The 21,360-nt window shown below is 52.1% G+C and overlaps 2 protein-coding genes across 5 annotated transcripts; both read left to right on the forward strand.

Moving 5' to 3' along the window:
- Positions 1 to 353: 353 nt before the first annotated feature.
- Positions 354 to 12,950, forward strand: YJU2B (YJU2 splicing factor homolog B). 4 transcript variants are annotated; one of them, XM_059696576.1, is made up of 11 exons: positions 354 to 452; positions 3,792 to 3,836; positions 5,064 to 5,117; positions 6,175 to 6,257; positions 6,610 to 6,665; positions 6,740 to 6,829; positions 8,244 to 8,304; positions 9,136 to 9,278; positions 9,401 to 9,573; positions 12,042 to 12,180; positions 12,301 to 12,950. In XM_059696576.1, exons 2-11 carry the CDS (start codon positions 3,834 to 3,836, stop codon positions 12,777 to 12,779), a joined length of 1,281 nt encoding a protein of 426 aa, XP_059552559.1. In that variant the 5' UTR covers positions 354 to 452; positions 3,792 to 3,833; the 3' UTR covers positions 12,780 to 12,950. The 4 variants fall into 4 exon arrangements, with proteins under 4 accessions (XP_059552559.1, XP_059552555.1, XP_059552557.1 ...); XM_059696574.1 differs by lacking the exon at positions 6,740 to 6,829 and adding an exon at positions 1,397 to 1,441 and having other exon boundaries at positions 420 to 452; XM_059696572.1 differs by lacking the exon at positions 6,740 to 6,829.
- Positions 12,951 to 13,877: 927 nt separating this feature from the next.
- MRI1 (methylthioribose-1-phosphate isomerase 1) lies at positions 13,878 to 21,347 on the forward strand. The gene is given in 7 exon segments (XM_059696577.1): positions 13,878 to 14,091; positions 14,169 to 14,407; positions 15,174 to 15,349; positions 16,427 to 16,603; positions 16,695 to 16,919; positions 20,141 to 20,263; positions 20,266 to 21,347. Coding segments are annotated over 7 exon segments (1,110 nt in total). The 5' UTR covers positions 13,878 to 13,956; the 3' UTR covers positions 20,301 to 21,347.
- The last annotated feature ends 13 nt before the right edge of the window (positions 21,348 to 21,360 follow it).

Here is a 21,360-nt window from a genome sequence, read left to right on the forward strand (position 1 = left end):
TCACAGCATAAAATGCTATTCTTTTGACTTTTTCCCCCCAACCATTCACAAATAGAAAAACAGTCCTTAGCTCATTAAAAACCAAGGGGCTGGTTTGGTTTCCCACGTGCTGATTGGCATTTGCCAACGCTCGCTCTGAGGTTTCTGCCCAGGAGTTTGCGCTGCTGGGAGGGCGCCGATAGGGATGCTGGCTTGCGATTGGGCCAGGGATAGTGGGCGGGACCGAAGGTGGGCATCCTGACGTGTACGTGATGGGGAGGGGTAGTCCCGGATTGGTCCACACCGGCGGCTGAGAGCGCGAGGCGTGTTCAGCACTCAGCCAATCAGCGCTGCGATTCCACATCGCCCCGCCTCGCGCTAGCGTCTACGTCACGCGGGGAGTGCGCTACCCTTCTTGCGCGTCCAGCACCACTTCCGGGCACAGTCGCGGCGTGACGTCAGGAGGAGGGCAGGTAAGGGCTGGTAGGCGGAGGGGCGGCCAGGCCGGTAGGGCCCGGGGAGTGGGGTGTCGTGGGGGGTCTCAAGCTGCTCCCTCACCCAATCTGGGAGCCGTCCTACTGACACGAGCACGCCGAGGGTTCCCACGGTTCTGGGGTCGCGGGCCCGTTGTCCGGAGCGGCCCAGGTCCCAGTCGTGACCCCGGACCCAAATCCCGGGCTACGGCCGTGACCCCAGACTCAGCCTTGGCCCAGATGATGCCTGCAGGGCCCCTCGGTTTACTACATCTAGAAATGGAACCAGTAAGCCCCTACCTCGCTGGGTCGTGGTGAAGATTTTGTAAAATAACTCTTGTAAAACGGTGGACATGAGAAACAATCAAAACCACCAACTTGGTTAATTCGGCGTTCGGTGCTGTTCTGCGAACTTTAACTCACTGAGTCTTTTTGTTTTGTTTTTTAATATATTTTAATTGATTTTTTACAGAAAGGAAAGGAGAGGGATAGAGAGTTAGAAACATCGATCAGCTGCCTCCTGCACACTCCCCACTGGGGATGTGCCCGCAACCAAGGCACATGCCCTTGACCGGAATCGAACCTGGGGACCCTTGAGTCCGCAGGCCGACGCTCTATCCACTGACCCAAACCGGCCAGGGCAAACTCACTGAGTCTTAACTGCAGCCTTATCAGGTTGATACTTGGAGGCCCAAAGAGAGTGAGCAGCTTGTCCAAAGTCAGGCCGCTAGCAAGCAGCACAGTCGGAATCCAAGTCCAGTAGTATGTCCTGGGCAATTACAGTCTGTGGATACTCCTGACACCAGGGATCAGAGATTGCCATCTGTCCAGCCTACCAGCCTCAGCTGTACCATTCACTGGGGCGGTAGACCATGTTAAGATCCTGGCTCCTGTAAACGCAGTACTTGGTGCAAGCCCTTCCCACTGTGTTATTTCATCCACAGCAACCCCAGAAAGTCAGCCCTGTCGCCCTCGTCCGCTCTTTACAGGTGAGGACATGTAACTCAGGGAAGCTCAGACACTGGCCACGGTCTCCCAGTGAGTGAGGAGTAAAGCTGAGATTCAAGCCCAGGGAACTCTGACCCCAAAGCCTGAGTGGGCACTTAGCTATTTTGTTAGCAAAAATATCCAGGGGCACTCTTTACAGATGGAGGACCCAAGATAGAGGGAGGTTCAGGACAGTGTCGGAGCACCCTGGTTCTGCCTCCCCATCAGCTTCTTTTTTTTTTTTTCTTTTTTTTAAATATCCCATTATATGCATATATGACAATTTATTTCTTGATTTATCTGATTTATCTGTTGGTGGGTGTTTGTGTTGTTTCCACCTTCTGACTATCTTTAATAGTGTTGATATGAACCTTGGTGTACAAATACTTGTTCAAATCCTTGATTTCAGTTCTTTTGGGTATACACATGATAGTGGATTTATTAGAGCATATGACAATTATATGTTTAACTTGTTGAAGAGTTGCTTCACTGTTTTCCACAGTGACTGCACCATTTTACATATCTACCAGCAATGTACAAGGGTTAAGATTTCTCCACCCCCATCAGCTTCTGACCCTGGGCAAGTTACTTAGGTCCCCAAGTCAGTTGGAAGTAATAGTCACAATACAGAGGAAATGAGGCAATGATGTCAGGTTCGGTGCAGCGCCTGGCACACAGTCACCATTCGAGAATACACAACTAAGTTAGCAGAAGCAATTAGGCCAAGCTTCCTGACTAGCACAAGAGAGATACTCACTTCTTAAATGATTGGGGAAAACTCAGAAGGAGAATAATTTGTAACGAGTGACAATCATGTGAAATGAGAATTATTTCAGTTGCATTGATATGAGTACAATGCACCCATTCATTTACATCTTGTTCACAGCTACTTTCTGTGAACTGGGCGATGGGCAGAATTGAGTTGTTGGGACAGAGACAGTCTGGTCCGGAAAGCCAGCAGTTTTTACTAAATGTTCCTTAATGGAAACCTTGCCAATCCCAATTCAAGACCTAAAAGTCTCTCCTCCAAACATGCAGGGTGTAGGGGATATCTAACCCCAGTTTTAGGAGCCCCTGCATTTGATACCTGTGTCACCTGCCACTGATTCTTATGGAAATTTCAATCAGTTACCAATGGTTCTTCCGTCAGAACTTTTGTTATAAATATCAGCTTTTTTAAAAAACATGTATTTTATTGATTTTTAGAGAGAAAGAGAGAGAGAAACATCATCAATCAGCTGCCTCCTGCACGCCCCTACTGGGGATTGAGTCCGCAACCCCGGGCATGTGCCCTGACTGGGATTTGAACCAGTAACCTCCTGGTTCCTGGGTCACTGCTCAACCACTGGGCCATACCAGCCGGGCAATATCAGCTATTTTTTAAGGTTTTTTGTTTTTTGGTTTTTTTTATCTTCACCCAAGGATATGTTTGTTGACTTTAGAGAAAGAGGAAGGGGGAGAGAGAGAAACATCCATCAGTTGCCTTCTGTACCCACCCTGACCAGGGATCAAACCGCAACATTTTGGTGTACAGGACTACACTCCAACTAACTGAGCCACAGGCCAGAGCCTTCTGTCAAAATTAATTTATTAGAGGCCAGGCACTGTCCTTGGTGCTAGAGCTATGGCCAGGTGAGATCTTGCAGAGGAGGCAAACTGTAGACAAGTAAACAGACACAGGGTGGTGTGATAGGAACTCCAGGGGAGAAGTGACTCCAGTGAGATCTCTGACAAAAGTGATGTTTGAGCTGAGACCTGTGACAGAGAACAGACGGCTCTTGGAGGAGCGCTCAGGCAGGTGGCCTGCACCTGCTTAGCCTCCGAAGGCAGCCAGGAAGCCAGAGTGAGCACGCGGGAGAGGGGTGAGAGGCAGGCTTGGAGAGGGAGGCAGAGGATCCATAGCACACAGCCAGGGGGTAAGGGGGGAACATGATTCTCAAACCAATGGGAGTAACTGGAGGGGTTTAAGCAGGAGAGCGATATTTTAGATTTATTTTTTAAAAGATCCTCCTAGCCCCTGTGGGATGACCAGACCATGGGAATTGAGGGCAGAGTGAGACCAGAGAGAGGCGGCTGCCCTGGTCCAGGGGAGCGATGGCAGGGGCCATGGAGGGGTGAGAGGTGTTAGCTGTGAATATATGCTGGATGGCGAGTGGACAGGACACTCTTTCTAAACCAACAAACGCTCTTTGGACCCCTGCGGGGAGGCTCTTCAGAGTCGACACCACCTTAGCCAGCCCACAGCATCTTCTCAGGGAAGCCGTGGCCCCTCTGCCCGGCTCCCCAGGAGCGTGGGACTGGGCAGATGGCCAACACAGCACAGTCCGCATCAGTGTCTTGTCATCTTTTCAGATTGGCCACGTTGAGGGTGAGGACCAGTAGGCAGCTCCCAAAATGGTGAGTAGACTGGCTTGTGTTTCTTGGGGTTCTTTTCTAATCTTCATTAGACCCCCACAGTAGCCCCTTCCTCCGCTAAAGCCCTTCCCTGTCCCTGAGCTCTAAGATGGTATTTTCAAACTCTGGATTCATGATCCTCTGGTGCAGTAGTTCTCAAACTTTGCTTCACATTAAAATCACCCGAGAAGCTTTTTTCTTTCTTTGATTTTTTTTTTAATGAGGTGAAATTCTCATAACAAAATTAACCATTTTAAAGTGTATTTTCCCATGGCATTTAGCACATTCATAATGTTGTGCAGCCACCATCTCTAACTACTTCCAAAACGTTTCCATCACCCAGAAGGAAACGCCTTCCCTATTAGCAGTCACTCCCTTTCCCCCCTCCTCCAGCCCTAGCAACCACTAGTCTGCTTCATGTCTCTATGGATTTGCCTATTCAGGACATTTCATGTAAATGGGATCATATACCATTTGGCCTTTATATCTGGCCTCTTTCACTTAACGTAATGTCTTCAAGGTTCACCCAGGTTGTAGCATGTATCAGAGCTTCATTCCTTTTTATGGCTGAATAATATTCCAATATGTGGATGGACCACCTTTGGTTTATCCATTTATCCATTGATGGGCATTTGGGTTGTTTCCACTTTTTGGCTGTTGGGGTGCTGCTGCTGTGGACAAGGATTTGTTTAAACATGTTTTCCAGGTTGCTTTTTAAAAGCCCAGTGTTCAGGCGCCACTCCCCAGAGCAGGTCCTCTGTCAGGAGTTTTCTGGGTGTGGATCCCAGATAGCAGTATTTTAGGAACTCCTCAGGTGGTGGTAATGTGCAGCCAAGTTTGAGACCCACTGCTTTGGTGGGTCAGTCAGTCATCTCAGCCGGTGGCTGCCAGCTTTCGAAAAGAGACTCCCCAGCCAGGGTCAGGGTTCTTTCATGAAACCTGTGCCTCAGCTGTATTCCGGGCATGTCTGCCCTGTTGCATTGTTAAATGTGTCTTACTGTAAGTCAGACCCCCCCAAAAATACAAAAGCCATTGCTCTAGGAGAGTGGAACCCTCGTGGAATTTTCCATGGCAACGACAGTGGGCTTTTCCCCCAGATCTCCAGTCCTCGATCAGACACGGAGCCAGGGCCGTCCTCAGTCTCCCTCATCCAGGTCCCGCCCCTCAAGGCTGCACCACTAGGTGTCCTGCAGGACCCTCTCTGAGTCATGTCTCTCTTCTTCTCTCCAGGGTGAAAGGAAAGGTGTAAACAAGTACTACCCTCCGGATTTCAACCCTGAAAAGGTAAGAGGCAGGCTTCCCTCCCCATGTCCGTGATGGCAGAGACCTCACGGGGCAGGGTGAGGTCTGTCCCCGGCATCCTCATCACCGGAGCCACAGCCACAGGGCATGGGCGACCCTGAGATCGCTCTGCCTGGCTCTGGTGGCACGCGTCTCGGGGTAGTCTTCATTCCCAGAGGTGAACATGGCTCCCATCAGTGACCTTCTACTCTGTGCTCAGCTTGGCGTATTTCCAGCAGAACTCAGGATGAGGTCAGGCACTCAGGCCCTGGGTCAGATCCCAGCCCCTCTGGTCTCCTCACACCCTCTGCTGTTCCCTCTGCTTGGAATCTCTTCCTCCATTTTACCACAGGGTTTTTTCCCTTCCTTTAGGTCTCTGCTCACCGAGGGCCTCCCTGACCATTGTGTCATTCTCTTATTCCATTACCTAGTGCTTTGTTTCTCTTCATAGCCCCTTTAACTCCCTGACACATTGTCTGTTTACTTGAGTATTGTCCATTTCCCCTTTAGAATGTTCACTCCACCCGGGTAGAGACGTTCCATCTTGTTCACAGCTGTGTCCTCATACTATAGAGGCTGAGTAAGTCTGCTGAGTGAATCAGTGCGATCTGGGTGCATGGCCCCAGGCCCTGACTCAGCCTCTCTACACCACAGTTTCCATGTCAAAAAGGAAATGAAACAACCTGTCCTCACAGACATGCTGAGGGACTAAAATGCGACAACGCACATAAAGTAGCCAGTAAACGTTTGCCAGTATTGTCATCTCACCTAGTTCTCCCCACGACACCCAGAGGTAATTATGGAACCTGGACTCAGGAAGGCAAATGGTGAGGTTCTACCCAGGGCACACAGCGCTTTCAGCTCTTAGATGGGAGAGGAAAGATTCAGATTCATGTGTTCATGAGCCCAACCGCACTGGCTTCACCAGGGCCTCTGTGCCTTCCATTGTGCTGCTACTACCCCGGGTAGGTCATAAGAAAGAGGCCTCTCTCAGCCTATGCAAGAGAGCATGAGTTTGCCCAGCTTAGCAGTGCTAACCTGCTCCTTCCTCCCTGTGCAGCATGGCTCTCTCAACCGATACCACAACAGCCACCCGCTCCGGGAGCGGGCTCGGAAGCTGTCCCAGGGCATCCTCATCATCAGGTAAGGCCTGAGAACCCCTGCCCCTTGTGCCACCTGGCCTCAATCTCAGGAGAATTTAGCACTCCAGCGTGCCCAGTGCTGCAGGATCTTAATTCTGTTAAGCAGAGAGTCACCATATCAGTTGGCTGTTGCCACATAACCAAACAATAAGCACATATTGCTCACAAGTCCAGGGCTCAGCTGAATGTCTCTGTTAGCCCGGCCTGGCCTGGCTATAGGAACATTCGTCAACCGTTCTTTATCCCCCTCAGTGTGCGCCCTTTGCAGTGCGGCTATGGCCAGAGTTGCAGGTGTGGCGTCAAAGGGAGAGCCCAGTGGACAAAAGCAAATAAGCTGTTTTCTGTTTGTGTAGATTTGAGATGCCATATAACATCTGGTGTGATGGCTGCAAGAACCACATTGGCATGGGTGAGTTTCCACCCATCCCCTGCTCCCACCCAGCCCATTCAGTCCCACAGACATTGAAGCCCATTAACCACCAGGGTCATCTCCATCAGGGACTCCGAATCAGGAGTCTGGGAGGAGGTGGCATCCAAGTGACTGGCGGGCCGCGGATGCCTCATTGCAGAGCGGTGGGGAGGCCAGGCTTTGCGTTCATCTCCTAGCTGAGTGATCCTGGACAAGTGACTGAGCCTCTGTGTACCTCAGTTTACCCATCTGTAAAATTCAGGTGGTCTGAGTGTCCACCTGTGTGGCATGTAAAGTATGTAGTGCACAGCCTGGCCTGCGTGGTTCAGTGGTTGAGGGTCGACCTATGAACCAGGCGGTCACGGTTTGAATCTCAGTCAGGGCACATACCCAGGTTGTGGGCTCAATCCACAGTGGGGATGTGCAGGAGGCAGCCGATGAATGGTTCCCTCTCATCATTGATGTTTGTATCTCTCTCTCTCCCTCTCCCTTCTTCTTTGAAATCAATAAAAATATATTTTAATAAATAAATAGTGTAAATCACAGCACGTGGCATATGGGAGGGCTCGTAAATTCAGTCTGCTGCTGTCACTGTCCTTGACTGTCACCGTTAGCATTTGGACCCCTGACTGTGCACAGGTGCACTGATGGGTAGACAGACAGGCATGGTCCAAGGTCTTGCTCAGCCTTGGTCAGATGACTCCGCTCTCCTGACTTTGTTTCCTCCTCTGGGATCCTCACACAGCACCTGGGCCAGGAGAGCGGCTCATTCTGTAAACAGGAGCTGATGGCTCCCAGTGAGAGGATCCAGTTCTCCTGGCAGGGGCTGTGGAAGTGCAGGAAGGGGTAGGCCAAGCCACCCGGCTGCCGAGGAGGACAGTGAGCCCTGTGGTGTCTCCCTGGTCAGACCCAGCCAGGGAATCCGCCCTAACGGCCACCAGGCGCTCGGGGACAAAAAGTGGGGCTTGGCCTGACACCACCACACATGGGTCACCCTCCGGGACATGAATGGAAGCAGGACCCAGGAGAGGAAAGCCCAGCTAAGCCACACCACTCGCCAGCCCAAGCTCTGTTTTTCTAATTTAAGCATTTTTCACTTATATACAAGCTCATACAGAGTCGAGAATGTATATCACCTAACTAGCAAAATAATAAAAAAAAACCTGAAAATCCTCTAGAAAATAATAAGTCCAGCCCTTCTCAAATGCTTGCTGAGCCAGGCCCTATTCTAAGCAATATGTGTTTTATTAGCTCCTGCAGTTTTCACAATAGCCCTGTACAGTAGGCATTCTAATCATCCCTATTGCATAGATGGGGAAACAGGCCCAGAGGGATGAGGTTGCTGGCCTGAGCTCACACAGCTGATAGGTGGTGGAATTAGGGTTCATCCCAGACCCTCGGGCTCCTGCCTACCCTCCTCTGTGGCTTGAGCACCTGTCACACAGCCTGAACACAGCTCTTTGCTGCCTTGAATTTCAGTGCCCTCCTGAGGTACCTCTCCTGCAGGGGAGCAAAATACCCCCCTGCCTACCCTCTACCCCCAGCCTAGCCTGAGCCTCCGCTCTCCCCTCCTTGCAGGTGTTCGTTACAACGCAGAAAAGAAGAAGGTTGGCAATTACTACACGACCCCGATCTACAGGTAGAGGCAGCCTGGCAGGTGTCTCAGGGACACGAGGGTGGCCGCAGGGCGAATGGGCTGTAAAGGAGTCTTCAGGGGAGGGGAGCTGGCACCCTCTTCCTGATGGCCATCACCTGTGTTCTGCCCTGAGCATCATCCTGGTGTGTCAATCAGTATGTCCCTCTGTCTAGACCCCTCCATGGCTCCCACCTTCCTCAGAGTAAAACCTCCCCATGGCCCACAAGACCCCTAACACCCTGCTCTATCCCATCCCTGCTCTCGCCTCCCACACTTCCCCTCGCTCACTCTGCACCAGCCACACGGGCTCCTCACTGTCCCCCTCTCTTACCCAGAGGCTCCGCCTCTGTTCCCTCTGCCTGGAACTCAGTCTTCCCCAGACATCTGCAAGGCCCCTTCCCTTGGGTTTCTACTCCACCACCACCTCTCAAAGAGGACTTTTCTCAAGTGGCGAGTCCCACCCACACTGTGGTTGCTTGTGTCTTGGTGGGCAGTGTGGCCCCTGCTGAAATGTTCACCCCTCCAAGTGTAGGTTGGTTTGTCTCACTGCTATGTCCCTGGCAGCCACAGAGCAGCCGAGCTCAGGAGCGTTTGTTGAGTAAATGAATGAGCGAACAAATGAGTGAATGAATAACCTCCAGACAGGAGGTTAGTTCTGGCATAATGGGACCATGTCTGTCTCGCCCAGGGCTGTATCCCCAGGTATGGAACTTGGTGGGTAGTAGATGCTCAGTAAACACTTGTTGAATGATGCGCACAGGTAGAAGGAAGCAGGCAGGGGTCACATGGCAGCCTGGGGTGGCTGCAGTGTCCTGATTCCTGCCCACCTCCCAGATTCCGGATGAAATGCCACCTCTGCATCAACTACATCGAGATGCAGACAGACCCTGCCAACTGTGACTATGTGATCGTGAGTGGTGCCCAGCGCAAGGAGGAGCGCTGGGACATGGCGGACAATGAGCAGGTGCTGACGACAGGTGAGCACCTCAGGCAGCCCCAGAGCCACCCCTGCCTGACCCTGAGCCTGGCCCTGACCCTGAGCCTGAGCCTGAGCCTGAGGTGGGTCCCAGAAGACCCAGCCACACTCCCGCCCTTGCAGAGCATGAGAAGAAGCAGAAGCTGGAGACAGACGCCATGTTCCGTCTGGAGCACGGGGAGGCCGACCGAAGCACACTCAAGAAGGCCCTGCCCACCCTGAGCCACATCCAGGAGGCACAGAGCGCCTGGAAGGACGACTTTGCCCTCAACAGCATGCTGCGGAAAAGGTTCCGGGTGAGTGGCTTCCAGCCCGGGTTTGGAACCACAGGCAGGCAGGGCACCTGGCATCGCTCACATGGCAAGTTAAGACCAGGTCCAGCCCTATCCCCACCACATACTAGCTATAGGCATGTCATTTCATCCACTGAGTCTAATTTTTCCACCTGCATCATGAAGACCTCACAGCGCTCATGGGAGGCACCTAGCCCAGCGGCTATTTTTAAGCTTGTAGCGCCTTCCCCTGTGGGGACTGGGCTTCGCTTTCAACAGATCTCCAAGGGTAAACGAGCCTCAAGCGAGGGCCCGGGTGAAGCCTGACCCTGCTGTGGGTGTCAGGGTACTGACCAACTGGTCAACGCCTAACACACATTCATGGGCCCACTCAGCTGTCCCAAAACAAAATCCATAGACTGTCAGCCTGCCCCAAATAATCTCCAAAACCATCCCTGCCATGTGCTGACTATGAGGAAAAAGGGGAAATCACTTATAATAAAATGCATATTTCAATTTGCATAATGTGTGGGCAGGATATCTGCACCTGCGTGGAGAGGCACTGAGGGCACAGGTACAAATGCCAAAGGACACCCAGGGCTATTGCCGTCAGTGACCACAATGGCTACTGAGGTTGTGCCAAAAACGCTCGGTGGGGCTGTGAAAACCAGTGCCCTGGCGGGTAGCTCACCCGTATAAATGGGTTTTTCACCCTTGCAGGCTCTGACAGGGCCCCGTGAGAACCTTCTCCTCCTTCTCCCACTCTGTGGGGTAGACTGTGCCCAGGACACTGCAGATGGAGCCCAAGCAGGAGCAGTAGGGCTAACCCCACAGGCCACGAGTTCCCTCACTGTCCTACAGCTCCCATCTCTTCCTGCTTCCTTTTCTGATCACTCTGTGGTCATCATTAGGAGTAAAATTACTAGTTTGTTTTTGTCTTTTTATTTACTTGAGAGAGAGAGAGATCAGGGAGAGAGAACAATCAATTTGTTGTTTCACTTAATTGTGCATTCATTGGTATGTGCCCTAACCGGGGAGCGAACCCTAAACCTTGGTGTATGGGGACTACACTAACCAACTGAGCTACCCAGCCAGGGCTCTAGTTTTCCTACTAATTACTTGTTACTAGAAGTGCTTCCCTGCAGCCAGGCCTGTGCCCTGAGCTATGTGTCCCCTGCCTTCTGGGCTTCTGCACGTGGTAGAAGGACCTTCAAACATAACATCCCAGTGAGCCTAACTCAGTCCCTACCCTACCCCCCCACACCCCCTCTTCTCAATAAAGAAGTTACCTGTCCACCCTGGCTGGGTGGCCCCGTTGGTTGGAGCATCATCCCATACACCAAAAGGTTGGGGGTATTCCTAGTCAGGGCACATACCTAGGTTGCGGGTTCAATCCCCAGTTGGAATGTGTACAGGAAGCAACCAATCTCTCTCTCCTCTCTCCTCTCTCTCTCTCTCTCTCTTCCTCTCTCTCTAAAACCAATAAAAACATGTCCTCGGGTGAGGATTAAAAGGAAAAGAAGAAGGCAGCTGTCCTAGGCAGAATTCCCAAAGCTTAGAGTTGGACTTCACTCCCCCTCCCCATCTCCAGTTAGCAATTCTGTCAGCCTGGACCTTCAAATTATATCTGGTATCTGGCTGCTTCTGCCACCCCCATCATCTCCTATCTGGGCTAGCACAGTCCCTCTGCCCTGGTCTCCAGGCTCTCCCCCTCGCATCCCAACATTCTGTTTCTCCCCCACCCCCACCAGGGGACACCTATGAACACCTGAGTCAGTCACCTCCTTCCTGTGTTCAGAACCCTCCCTCCGTGGCTCCCACTTAAAGTAGAAGCCAAAGTCTTTCCCCCCCAGGTCTGAATGATCTGCCCCTCCCCCTCCCCGCCCCCATCTCCACCTTCTCCTTGTTCACTCTGCTTCAGCCACACTGGCCTCCTCACTCTCCTCAGCAGCTCCCAGCATACTTCCGTCTCAGGGCCTTTGCACAGGCTCTTCCCTCCACTGCACAGTGCTCTTCCACCAGATTCCCACATGGCCCCTCACTCAGATGTCTTTTCTCAGATGTGATCTCAGGGAGACAGTCCCCGAGCCTCTTCTTCACCCTGTATCACATTTAAAGCTGAATCCCCTGGCCACTCCCTACCCCTTTCCTGGCATTCTTTTTCTCCCATCACATTTGTCGAACTCACCCACTCGAATGTCAGTTCCACAAGGGCAAGGGTTTTTGTCTGCTCCCTGCTGTGTTCCCAGTGTCTAGAACAAGGCCCGGGGCGAGATGGGCGTTACGTAAATATTTGTGGAATGAGTGAGTGAAGAACTGATGGTACACGTGTTAATAACAGTTGTGCCTCCCATTTGTTAAGCAACTTTTGTGGCCCAGCCATAGTGGGAGCTTTGAGAGGAGGAAACAGACCCGGAGATCTGGAGCAATGCTGTGAGACAACAGGCATGGAAGAGACACGGCTTTGATACCCACCTCACTTCCCCCAACAGGAGAAGAAAAAAGCCCTGCAGGAGGAGGAGGAGAGGGACCAGGCTCTGCAGGCCAAGGCGAGCCTGGCCATCCCCCTGGTGCCTGAGACAGAGGACGACCGCAGGCTGGCCGCCTTGCTCAAGTTCCATACGCTGGACTGTGCGTGGGGCTGAAGGGCATGGGTTGGGATGGGGAGAGATGGGGGGTCCCGGCCTTGAATGGCAGACCTGGGCAGAGGGTGGCTGTGGACCTCTTTCCCCTCCTCTCCCTCTCCCCCAGCCTATGAGGACAAGCAGAAACTCAAGCGGACAGAGATCATCAGCCGCTCCTGGTTCCCCTCAACCTCGGGGCCCAGCAACTGCAGCAAAGCTGGCAGCGTCCTGAAGAAGCTGGCCCAGAACCGCAAATCTGCACCTGCGGGCTCCCCCATCACCGTGGGGGGCCTGGGTATTGTTCGAAGGCAGTCCCGGGAGACCTCAGAGAGCCCACAGCATGCTGCTGAGACCTCCACGTCTGGGAAGCTACAGGTGTCAGAGGGCACCACCCAGGACATGCCCACATCCCCCCAAGACTGCTCTCAGGAGACAGCCAAGACCCCCAAGACAAAGGAACCTCAAGGGCAGACTGGGGGCTGTCAGGACAGGCCCCGGTCCTCATCAGGCTCCTCCCAGGAGGCAGCCGATCCCCAGGACACGCCACACCCCTACACCCTCAACTCTTCCCTTGTGGCTGACTACTCAGACTCGGAGAGTGAGTGATTACGGGACTGGACCACCAGCCCTCCAAGACCTCAGACATCACCCCTTCCTCAGACCTCGCCTTCCCGAGGGATGGAATTATTTATTTGATCCTGAAGAGGGGGAGCGGGTGTGTGTGCCGTGTAGGACATTCCCCTTCCCCCCAAGACTTATTAAAGCCCTGCTTCTTTGCCCTTGCCTCCGGTTACTAGATGGGCCCAGGGTCTGCCCCTCTACCCCACCCCGCCATCCAACCAAGCTGGCGGGCCTCTCATAGCAAATGGTGATGCCGGGGCTACAGCTGTGACCACAATGATCGTCCTCACCCAGGGTGATGAGGGTTTCAAGGTAGTGGCTCAGGTTGGTCTGCAATCAGGACAGACTTCCCAGAGGAAGTGACATGGGCTGAGTGGGAAGGGTGGGTAGGGGACCAGGCAGCAGGAACCGCGCAGGGGGCCCAGGGTTGGGAGGTACATGGGGTGCCCAAGGAGGTGTGAGCTGTTCATTGTCCCCAGCCCATGGGGACACCTGACAAGGGTCACTAAAAAGGCCCCAGCGTGTTGCTTTTTTTTTTTTTTTTTTTGAATGAAACATAAAACTGAGCAGAAAATAGGTCAAAATAGCCACACATACACCAGGAATTAATAGCCTGTCACCTCCCCCTAACCTTGGGAAAGGAGGATCATTCCACAGATACTGATGGAGCACTGGGAGGGTGCCAGGCACTGTTCTAGCCACAGGGGAAACGGCGATGAACAAACGCAACCCTCTTGGGGCTGAGGCTCCGGCTGAATTCGTACTCAGACCACCAGCCCTGCTCCCCAATGGGGCAGTGAAGCCTCAGGGCAGCAGCGAGAGCCCCTTAGTTCCTGACTTCCCCAATTAGGGCCTTTCTCTACCAGAGACAACCGGCAGCACTTGCTCCGGCCTGATGGAGCCCACCTGGGATTGGGGGGGTCATAGCATAATCAGCCAGACGCCAAACACCAGGCCCTGTAAATAGTGCCGCCTTTGTGGGTCCGAGGGGGTGGCTAACGCCGAGTTTGGCCGGAAAAGGGGGGGTAGAATCGTCGGAGTAGACTGTCGCGCCCGGGGAACAAGTAGGGTCGTGTGCGCACACGCCTCCTTCCGGCGGAGGCCCCGCCCACACGCGCGGCCCGCTGCGCCCGGGACCCAGGTGGAGCACGCTGGCTGCGCCATGCCCCCTCTGGAGGCGATCCGCTACTCGCGGGGCTCGCTGCAGGTCCTCGACCAGCTCCTGCTGCCCCAGCAATGCCGCTACGAGGAGGTGGACTCGGTGCGCCAGGCCTGGGAGGCGATCCGCGCCATGAAGGTGGGGCGCAGCGACGGGGTTGGGGGTGGGGCGTGCCCTCGCCTGGCGCCCCTGACACTCCCATGCCTTTCCTCCAGGTGCGCGGCGCGCCTGCAATCGCGCTCGTGGGGTGCCTCAGCCTGGCCGTGGAGCTGCAGGCCGGAGCTGGGGGGCCGGGACTCGCCGCGCTCGTTGCCTTCGTGCGCGACACGCTGAGCTTCCTGGTCACCGCCCGGCCCACCGCCGTCAACATGGCCCGCGCTGCCCGCGACCTGGCCGACGCCGCAGCCCAAGAGGCCGAGCGGGAGGGCGCCACGGAGGAGGCCGTCCGGGAGAGGTAGGGCGCCTTGTGCCAGGCACTGCTCTGTGCAGAGGCTGACTCATTTTTTTTCGCACAGGGACCCATTTTACAGATGAGAAGCAGATATGGCGCGCTTAGTCCAAGGCCACACAGGCAGGTCTGGGAGTCCACCCCAGGCCCCAGGAACTTGGGCTCAATCCTATGACTGTGCCTCCCCTGAACATGCCCAGCCCCCGTTGCCCTTGGAGGTCCTTTTCAGTACCACTTCCTTCTGCTGGTTTTTTCTTTTGAGGAATTTTGGTTCTTGTCTTACCCGTTCCCTGCCCTCTTCTTTTCCCACTCTCCCCCTCTGCTCCAGCTACATGTTCTTTGACCCCACCAGGCTCGCTCCTGCCCTGGGGCCTTTGCACATGCCATCTCTCTAGAGCAGATACCCCTCCTTCAGGTTTAAGGCTTCTGTCTTCCCCACCTCCCCACCCCCATGTTACAGCTCATCCCCTCACCCCTACCCCACCCCCCTGACTCTGCTGCCTTTTTCTTCACTTCATTATCTGCTCATTTTTTGCCTCCCCCACTTGTGTCAGCTTCATAGGGGCAGAGATTTTTGTCTTGGTTACTGCTGGGCCCCCCAGCGCTTCTCACACAGGCGCTCAGTTAAGGTGTCGCATGAGCGAATGGAGTGACAGGCGGCAAAAGCAGAAGGACTAGGCCTCACAGCTGTGAGAGGCTTTCAGCAAGAGAGTTGGGCAGGAAGGAGGGGCCAGCCTGGGCTCCGAGGCTGAGAGTCCCTTGTCGGCCCCAGAGTGATCTGCTTCGCTGAAGACATGCTGGAGAAAGACCTCAAGGATAATCGGAGCATTGGAGATCTGGGAGCCCACCACCTCCTGGAGCGGGCAGCCCCCACGGGCAGCAAGGTGACCGTGCTGACCCACTGTAATACTGGTGCACTGGCCACTGCTGGCTATGGCACAGCCCTGGGTGAGTAAGTGGATGTTCATGGGGATGGGGGAGGGCCCCTTTTGGATTCAAAAGAAAGAAACCCAAACCACTTTCCCCACCCCCAAAATGGAAATAGATTAGTTCTTATACAGAAACAGGAAGGTGGCTTCAGGTACGGCTGGATCCAGGAGTTCGAAAAATTCGCATTAGGACCCATCTATTCCTGTCCCGGTCCTGCTCCCGGTCCACGGGTCAGCAGATCAGCAGGAAAGGAGCCTATGCCAGCAATGCCAGAAGAGACTCCTTATAACTCAGAGCTAAGATGGGGTCACCTGCCCATCCAAGATCAACCACTTGATGGACCTGTCTTGAGTGGGCAGAATGTGGATTTCAAGAGAACTGAGGGAAAGGGAGTGGTTCCCCAGGAACGATTGGGGTAGCAGTGACCTGGAGAGGGGGGACTGGGTCCTGGGACTCAAGGCAGCAGATTCCACTTGATCCCAAATTCCCCAGATTTCTCTACCTGCTTGGGTCCCACTTTGGGGCCTGGGGACTGAGGCCCTGATGGCAAGACATCATTCATTCATTTGCTCAACAAATATTGGCACCGACTCTGTGCCCTACCATTCATGCATGCATTCCTTTATTCACTCAGCATTTATAAAGCACCTACTATGTGTCCCACCATTCATGAGTGCAAGCATTCTTTCATTCACTCAACAGACATTTGTTAAGCATCTGCTATTTGCCAGGCACAGTTCTGGGCGCTGGGGAGCCAGCAGTGAACAAAGTGAACAATAGGAAAGGAAAGTAGAAGGAACAGATAAAAGCAAGTCGGTAAATATATATGATGTGTTCAAAGGTGATAAATACTAAAGAGGAAAAACCGGGAAAGAGGTCAGAGGTGTGGAGGTTGCTATGTGAGATGGAAGGATCAGGAAGGACTCACCTGAAGGTGTTCTCTAAGCGCACATGCACTGGACAGAGGGACAGCCACCACAAGGGCCTGGGGATGGGGAGCCTGTGGAGATCTGTGCCCCCAACTAATGGGCCACCACCCTGTCCATTTGTCCCTTTCTGTCTCATCCTGGCTTTTTGGTGAGTCGGGTCCTGCAGGTGTGATCCGCTCGCTGCACAACCTTGGCCGCCTGAAGCATGTCTTCTGCACGGAGACCCGGCCCTACAACCAGGGGGCCCGGCTGACAGCCTTCGAGCTGGTCTACGAGCAGATTCCCGCCACCCTCATCACCGACAGCATGGCAGCAGCTGCCATGGCTCACCGGGACGTGTCAGGTCAGCAGTGGGGTGCCAGCAGGCAGGGCACCGGCACTCAGGGCTCCGGGCATCCAGGGTCAGGTGATGACCCTGACATCTTGCTCCCCAGCTGTTGTTGTGGGAGCTGACCGTGTGGTTGCCAATGGTGACACAGCCAACAAGGTGGGCACCTACCAGCTGGCCATCGCCGCCAAGTACCACGGCATCCCCTTCTACGTAGCTGCCCCCAGCTCCTCATGTGACCTCCGTCTGGAGACGGGCCAGCAGATCGTCATTGAGGAGCGCCCCGGCCAGGAGCTGACCGATGTCAACGGGGTCAGGATTGCAGCACCCGGTAAGCCATCACTCAGCGGGGTACCAGGATCTGGGCACCTTCAGTTAGGTACCCATCCCCTTCACAGGAGGCAAGTCGCATTTGGGGTGTCATCAGCCTTCTAGGGCACAAGCAACTTCAAATTCAAGCCAGTTTTAGAAACAGAAGCATGTTGGAAGTCAAATTCAAGGTGAGAATAGCCAACTCAGGAGTTGAGAAACCTTGAGTAAAGTGTCTTGCCATTCTCTACCACGGTTTCCTCACCTGAAGAACAAATAAGAATCCTGTTCAGCCAAGTGCCTATGAAGAGACACACATATTTTTCAGCCTCCCCATGCTCCCTGGCTGTGCAGCTATGGGCAGGTTGCCTAAGTTCTCTCATCCCTACGAGCCCCTGTGTTCCTATCTATAAAAGAGCTGTTATTATGACTTACCTCATAAATCCCAGGGCCTTCAGTGAATTAACCCACATGACCTGGAGAACAGGCCCAGCCCTACAGGGACCCTGGCTGGTATTGCTCAGTGGTTAAGCATCCACCTATGAACCAGGAGCCACAGTTCAGTTCTCAGACAGGGCACATGCCCAGGTTGCGGACTTGATCCCCAGTGGGGGTTGTGCAGGAGGCAGCCAGTCGATTCTCTCTCATTATTGATGTTTCTATCTCTTTCTCTCCCTTCCTCTCTGAAATCAATAAAAATATACATATTTTTAAAATAATAACAGTATACAGCCCAGCCAGTATGGATCAGTGGTGGAACATCAACCCATGAACCAGGAGGTCATGGTTTGATTCCCAGTCAGGGTACAGGCCTGGGTTTTGGGCTTAATCCCTAATAGAGGGCATGCAGGAGGCAGCCGATTAATGATTCTCATCAATGATGTTTCCAACCCTTCTCTCCCTCCCTTTCTGTCTCTAAAATCAGTTTAAAAAAAATTTTTTTTAAGAGAGGGGGAGGGCTGTAGCCAGTTTGGCTTAATGGATAGAGCGTCGGTCTGCGGACCAACAGGTCCCGGATTTGATTTTGATCAAGGGCACATAACTTGGTTGCAGGCTCCTCCCCAGCCCAGGCGCTCATTGGGCAACCAATCAATGTGTTTCTCTCACATCAATGTTTCTCTGTCTTTCTCTTCCACTTTCCTTAAAAACCAATGGAAAAATATCCTCGGGTGAGGAGTAACAAAAAAATAAATAACTTTAAAAAGAAAAAGCTTTAAAAAAACAAAACTATACAGCCCTGGCCAGTGTAGCTCAGTTCGTTGGGTGTTGTCCCATGCACCAAGGGGTCACTGGTTTGATTCCTGGTCGGGGCATGTGCACAGGTTGTGGGTTCAGTCCCCAGTTGGGGCCGGTGTGGGAGGCAACTAATTGATGTTTTGCTCTCTCATTGATGTTTCTCCCTTCCTCACTCTAAAGTCAATAAAAACATTTTTTTAAAATATATTTTATTGATTTTTTACAGAGAAGAAGGGAGAGAGATAGAGAGTCAGAAACATCGATGAGAGAGAAACATCGATCAGCCGCCTCCTGCACATCTCCTACTGGGGAATGTGCCTGCAACCCAGGTACATGCCCTTGACCGAAATCGAACCCAGGACCCTTCAGTCTGCAGGCCGACGCTCTATCCACTGAGCCAAACCGGTTTTGGCAATAAAAACATTTTTTTAAAAAAACACTATACAACTAAGCAGAGGGGAGTCCTAATAGTCTGTTGTTTTCTGCTGCGACTCCTTACCGCTTTTTAAAAAAGGACACATTGATTCTGAAAAATTTTTTCTCATTTTCTTTTTTGGCGTCCCTGCTTTCCTAGAGGCATAATTAGCACTGGTCATAGTCCCTAAGACTGTGGAAAGTAGAGTTGACAACCCACACCCACTAAAATAAAACTGGAACAGCAAGACATAAGTGTCATGGGCAAGGTGCAGTCTGTGGGCCCTGATACTCTGCTCCCGCCAGTGGTCACAGGAATGCAGGCCCCAGAGAAGTGGATCTTCTGTTTTTTCCAAAAGAAGCCTTATATTTTTTTTTTTTTTAAATATATTTTATTGATTTTTTACAGAGAGGAAGGGAGAGAGATAGAGAGTCAGAAACATCGATGAGAGAGAAACATCGATCAGCCGCCTCCTGCACATCTCCCACTGGGGATGTGCCCGCAACCCAGGTACATGCCCTTGACCGGAATCGAACCTGGGACCCTTCAGTCTGCAGGCCGACGCTCTATCCACTGAGCCAAACCGGTTTTGGCTATATTTTTTAATATATGAAATTTCCCACCTTTTGAAAGGTAGCAGCTAATTCAGTGGACTCAAAAAACTGTGAGCCTGCCCTAGCTGGTTGCTCAATGGTTAGAGCATCAGCCCTTGGACTGAAGGGTCTCGAGTTCGATTCCGGTCAAGGGCGTGTACCTCTGTTGCAGGCTCGATCCCCAGCATTCGGTCAGTCTCTCACATCCATGTTTCTCTCTCTCTGTCTCTCCCGCCCCCTTCTACTTTCTAAATATTAATGGGGGGAAAATATCCTCAGGTGAGGATTAACAAATAAAACAACTGTGAGCCAGAGAAAAAAGTTACAGGCCACCAGTTTGCAGCCTCTTGTGTAAGAAATTTGTGGTCTACGCTGAGTAATGCATTCAGCAAATGTTTTTGAGCCCCTGAGTAAGCTAAGTGCTGGGATAGAGGAGTGAAAAAAGACATAAAACTCCATGCCCTCATAGAGCTGACAGTTTGGTCAGGGAGACAGACAATAAGATAAATAACACAATTATAGGAAGTAAGGGCTGAGGAGAAATAAACAAGGCAAGGAAGTGTCTGTACAGGGGGTTTAGACAAGATGATCAGAGACCTCACTGAAAAGGTGACATTTGAGCAAAGACTGAAGGAAATGAAACATTGAGTCATGCATATCTGAGGTAGAGCTTCGAGGCAGAGCACAGAGCCCATGCAAAGGCCCTGGAGTGGATTCTTGGAGGTTCTGAAAGTGATCCAGGCAAGAGTAGGATGGATATATATAAGACTGAAACCTTCTTAGTGACAATTCAGGAATGGTGTGCGGAGAGGAGTCTAAACTTGTTACTGGGTACCAAAGCCCATGTCTTCGTGCACTTTTGGGATAAGTATCCCCAGATTCTCAAGAATTCCCCAACTCCAACAACCACCGTGGGTGTGAGGGGGACAGGTGACAGCAACTGGAGAACTTTCACAGAAGCAAATGCTTACCTTCTTGCCTCCCTTCTCTCCCCTGTAGGAATTGGGGTTTGGAATCCTGCCTTCGATGTCACCCCCCATGACCTCATCACTGGCGGCATCATCACAGAGCTGGGTGTCTTTACCCCCAAAGAACTCCAGGCAGCCCTAAGCACCACCATCTCCTGAGGGTGGGGACATTAGATGGACCCCAGAAGTAACCAACCCGGCTCTCCATACCCTTCTCCATCCCCCTAGGTTTTATAATAAAATGTATTGAATAGTCTGCCCCAAAGCTGACCTTCCCCCAATTACACTTCTTCCTAGAGCAGGGATAGCAGACAGAGTCGTTGCATGGCTCTTAAAAGTGCAGCAGCTGGAGACAGGCTACCCAAGTCCTATCCCAGTTCTGCCACTCTCTGCTGTGTGATCTTGGCCAAGTCACCTCACCTCTCCATGCTGTGGTTTCCTCATTTATAACATGGGGACAATACCTACGGCCTTCTTAGGTTGCTCTCAGGACTGGAACTAGGGTAACACCTTAGGCACAAAATTTTAAACGGGACACCAAAAAGCTTAGTAACCAGGATAATACTTTCATGCAGTATTTTTAAAAATCAAAATGAATGCAAGAAAAATACATGAGCCCTAACTGGTTTGGCTCAGTGGGTAGAGCGTCGGCCTGCGGACTGAAGGGTCCCAGGTTCGATTCCGGTCAAGGCCATGTACCTTGGCTGCGGGCACATCCCCAGTAGGAGGCAGCTGATAGATATTTCTAACTCTCTATCCCTCTCCCTCTCTGTAAAAAATCAATAAGATATATTTTTTAAACATCCTTATTTTAAAAAGAAAATACATGAGGGACAAAATACCAAGATACTAAATAGAATGGAAGCCTACCTTTGCACACCTTGACCTTAACCTCTGATACCAGCCCTTGTCCCAATAAAACTTTATTTGCAACATCAGACCACCCATCTACAAGCAGTAGTTAAGCGGCTTGATTTTTTTTTAATATGAAAATGTTACTTTTAAATGTTGAAAACACTATCTTGATTACAGAATTTTTGGGTACCCTTATATTTTGCACCAGTAAGTGCCTAACTCACCTCATTTTAGTTCTGGACTGAATTTTACATACAAAGTGCATAAAACTATACGTTTTACAAAGCATGAGCGCCCAGTGAACATCAGTTTGTCATTGTAACTTCCCTTTCAAGTTTTTGCCAAACGCTGTCAATAAAGTACCGTCTTTGTCAGAACGCCAACTCTTTGCCCCGT

This window comes from Myotis daubentonii, chromosome 5 (assembly GCF_963259705.1).
Source record: "Myotis daubentonii chromosome 5, mMyoDau2.1, whole genome shotgun sequence".
NCBI lineage: Eukaryota > Metazoa > Chordata > Mammalia > Chiroptera > Vespertilionidae > Myotis > Myotis daubentonii.

Coding starts and splice junctions, on each gene's coding strand:
- YJU2B (XM_059696576.1), top strand. Junction 6,666..6,739: donor CAAGAACCACATTGGCATGG/GTGAGTTTCCAC, acceptor ATTAACCACCAG/GGTCATCTCCATCAGGGACT. Junction 12,181..12,300: donor CAAGTTCCATACGCTGGACT/GTGCGTGGGGCT, acceptor CCTCTCCCCCAG/CCTATGAGGACAAGCAGAAA.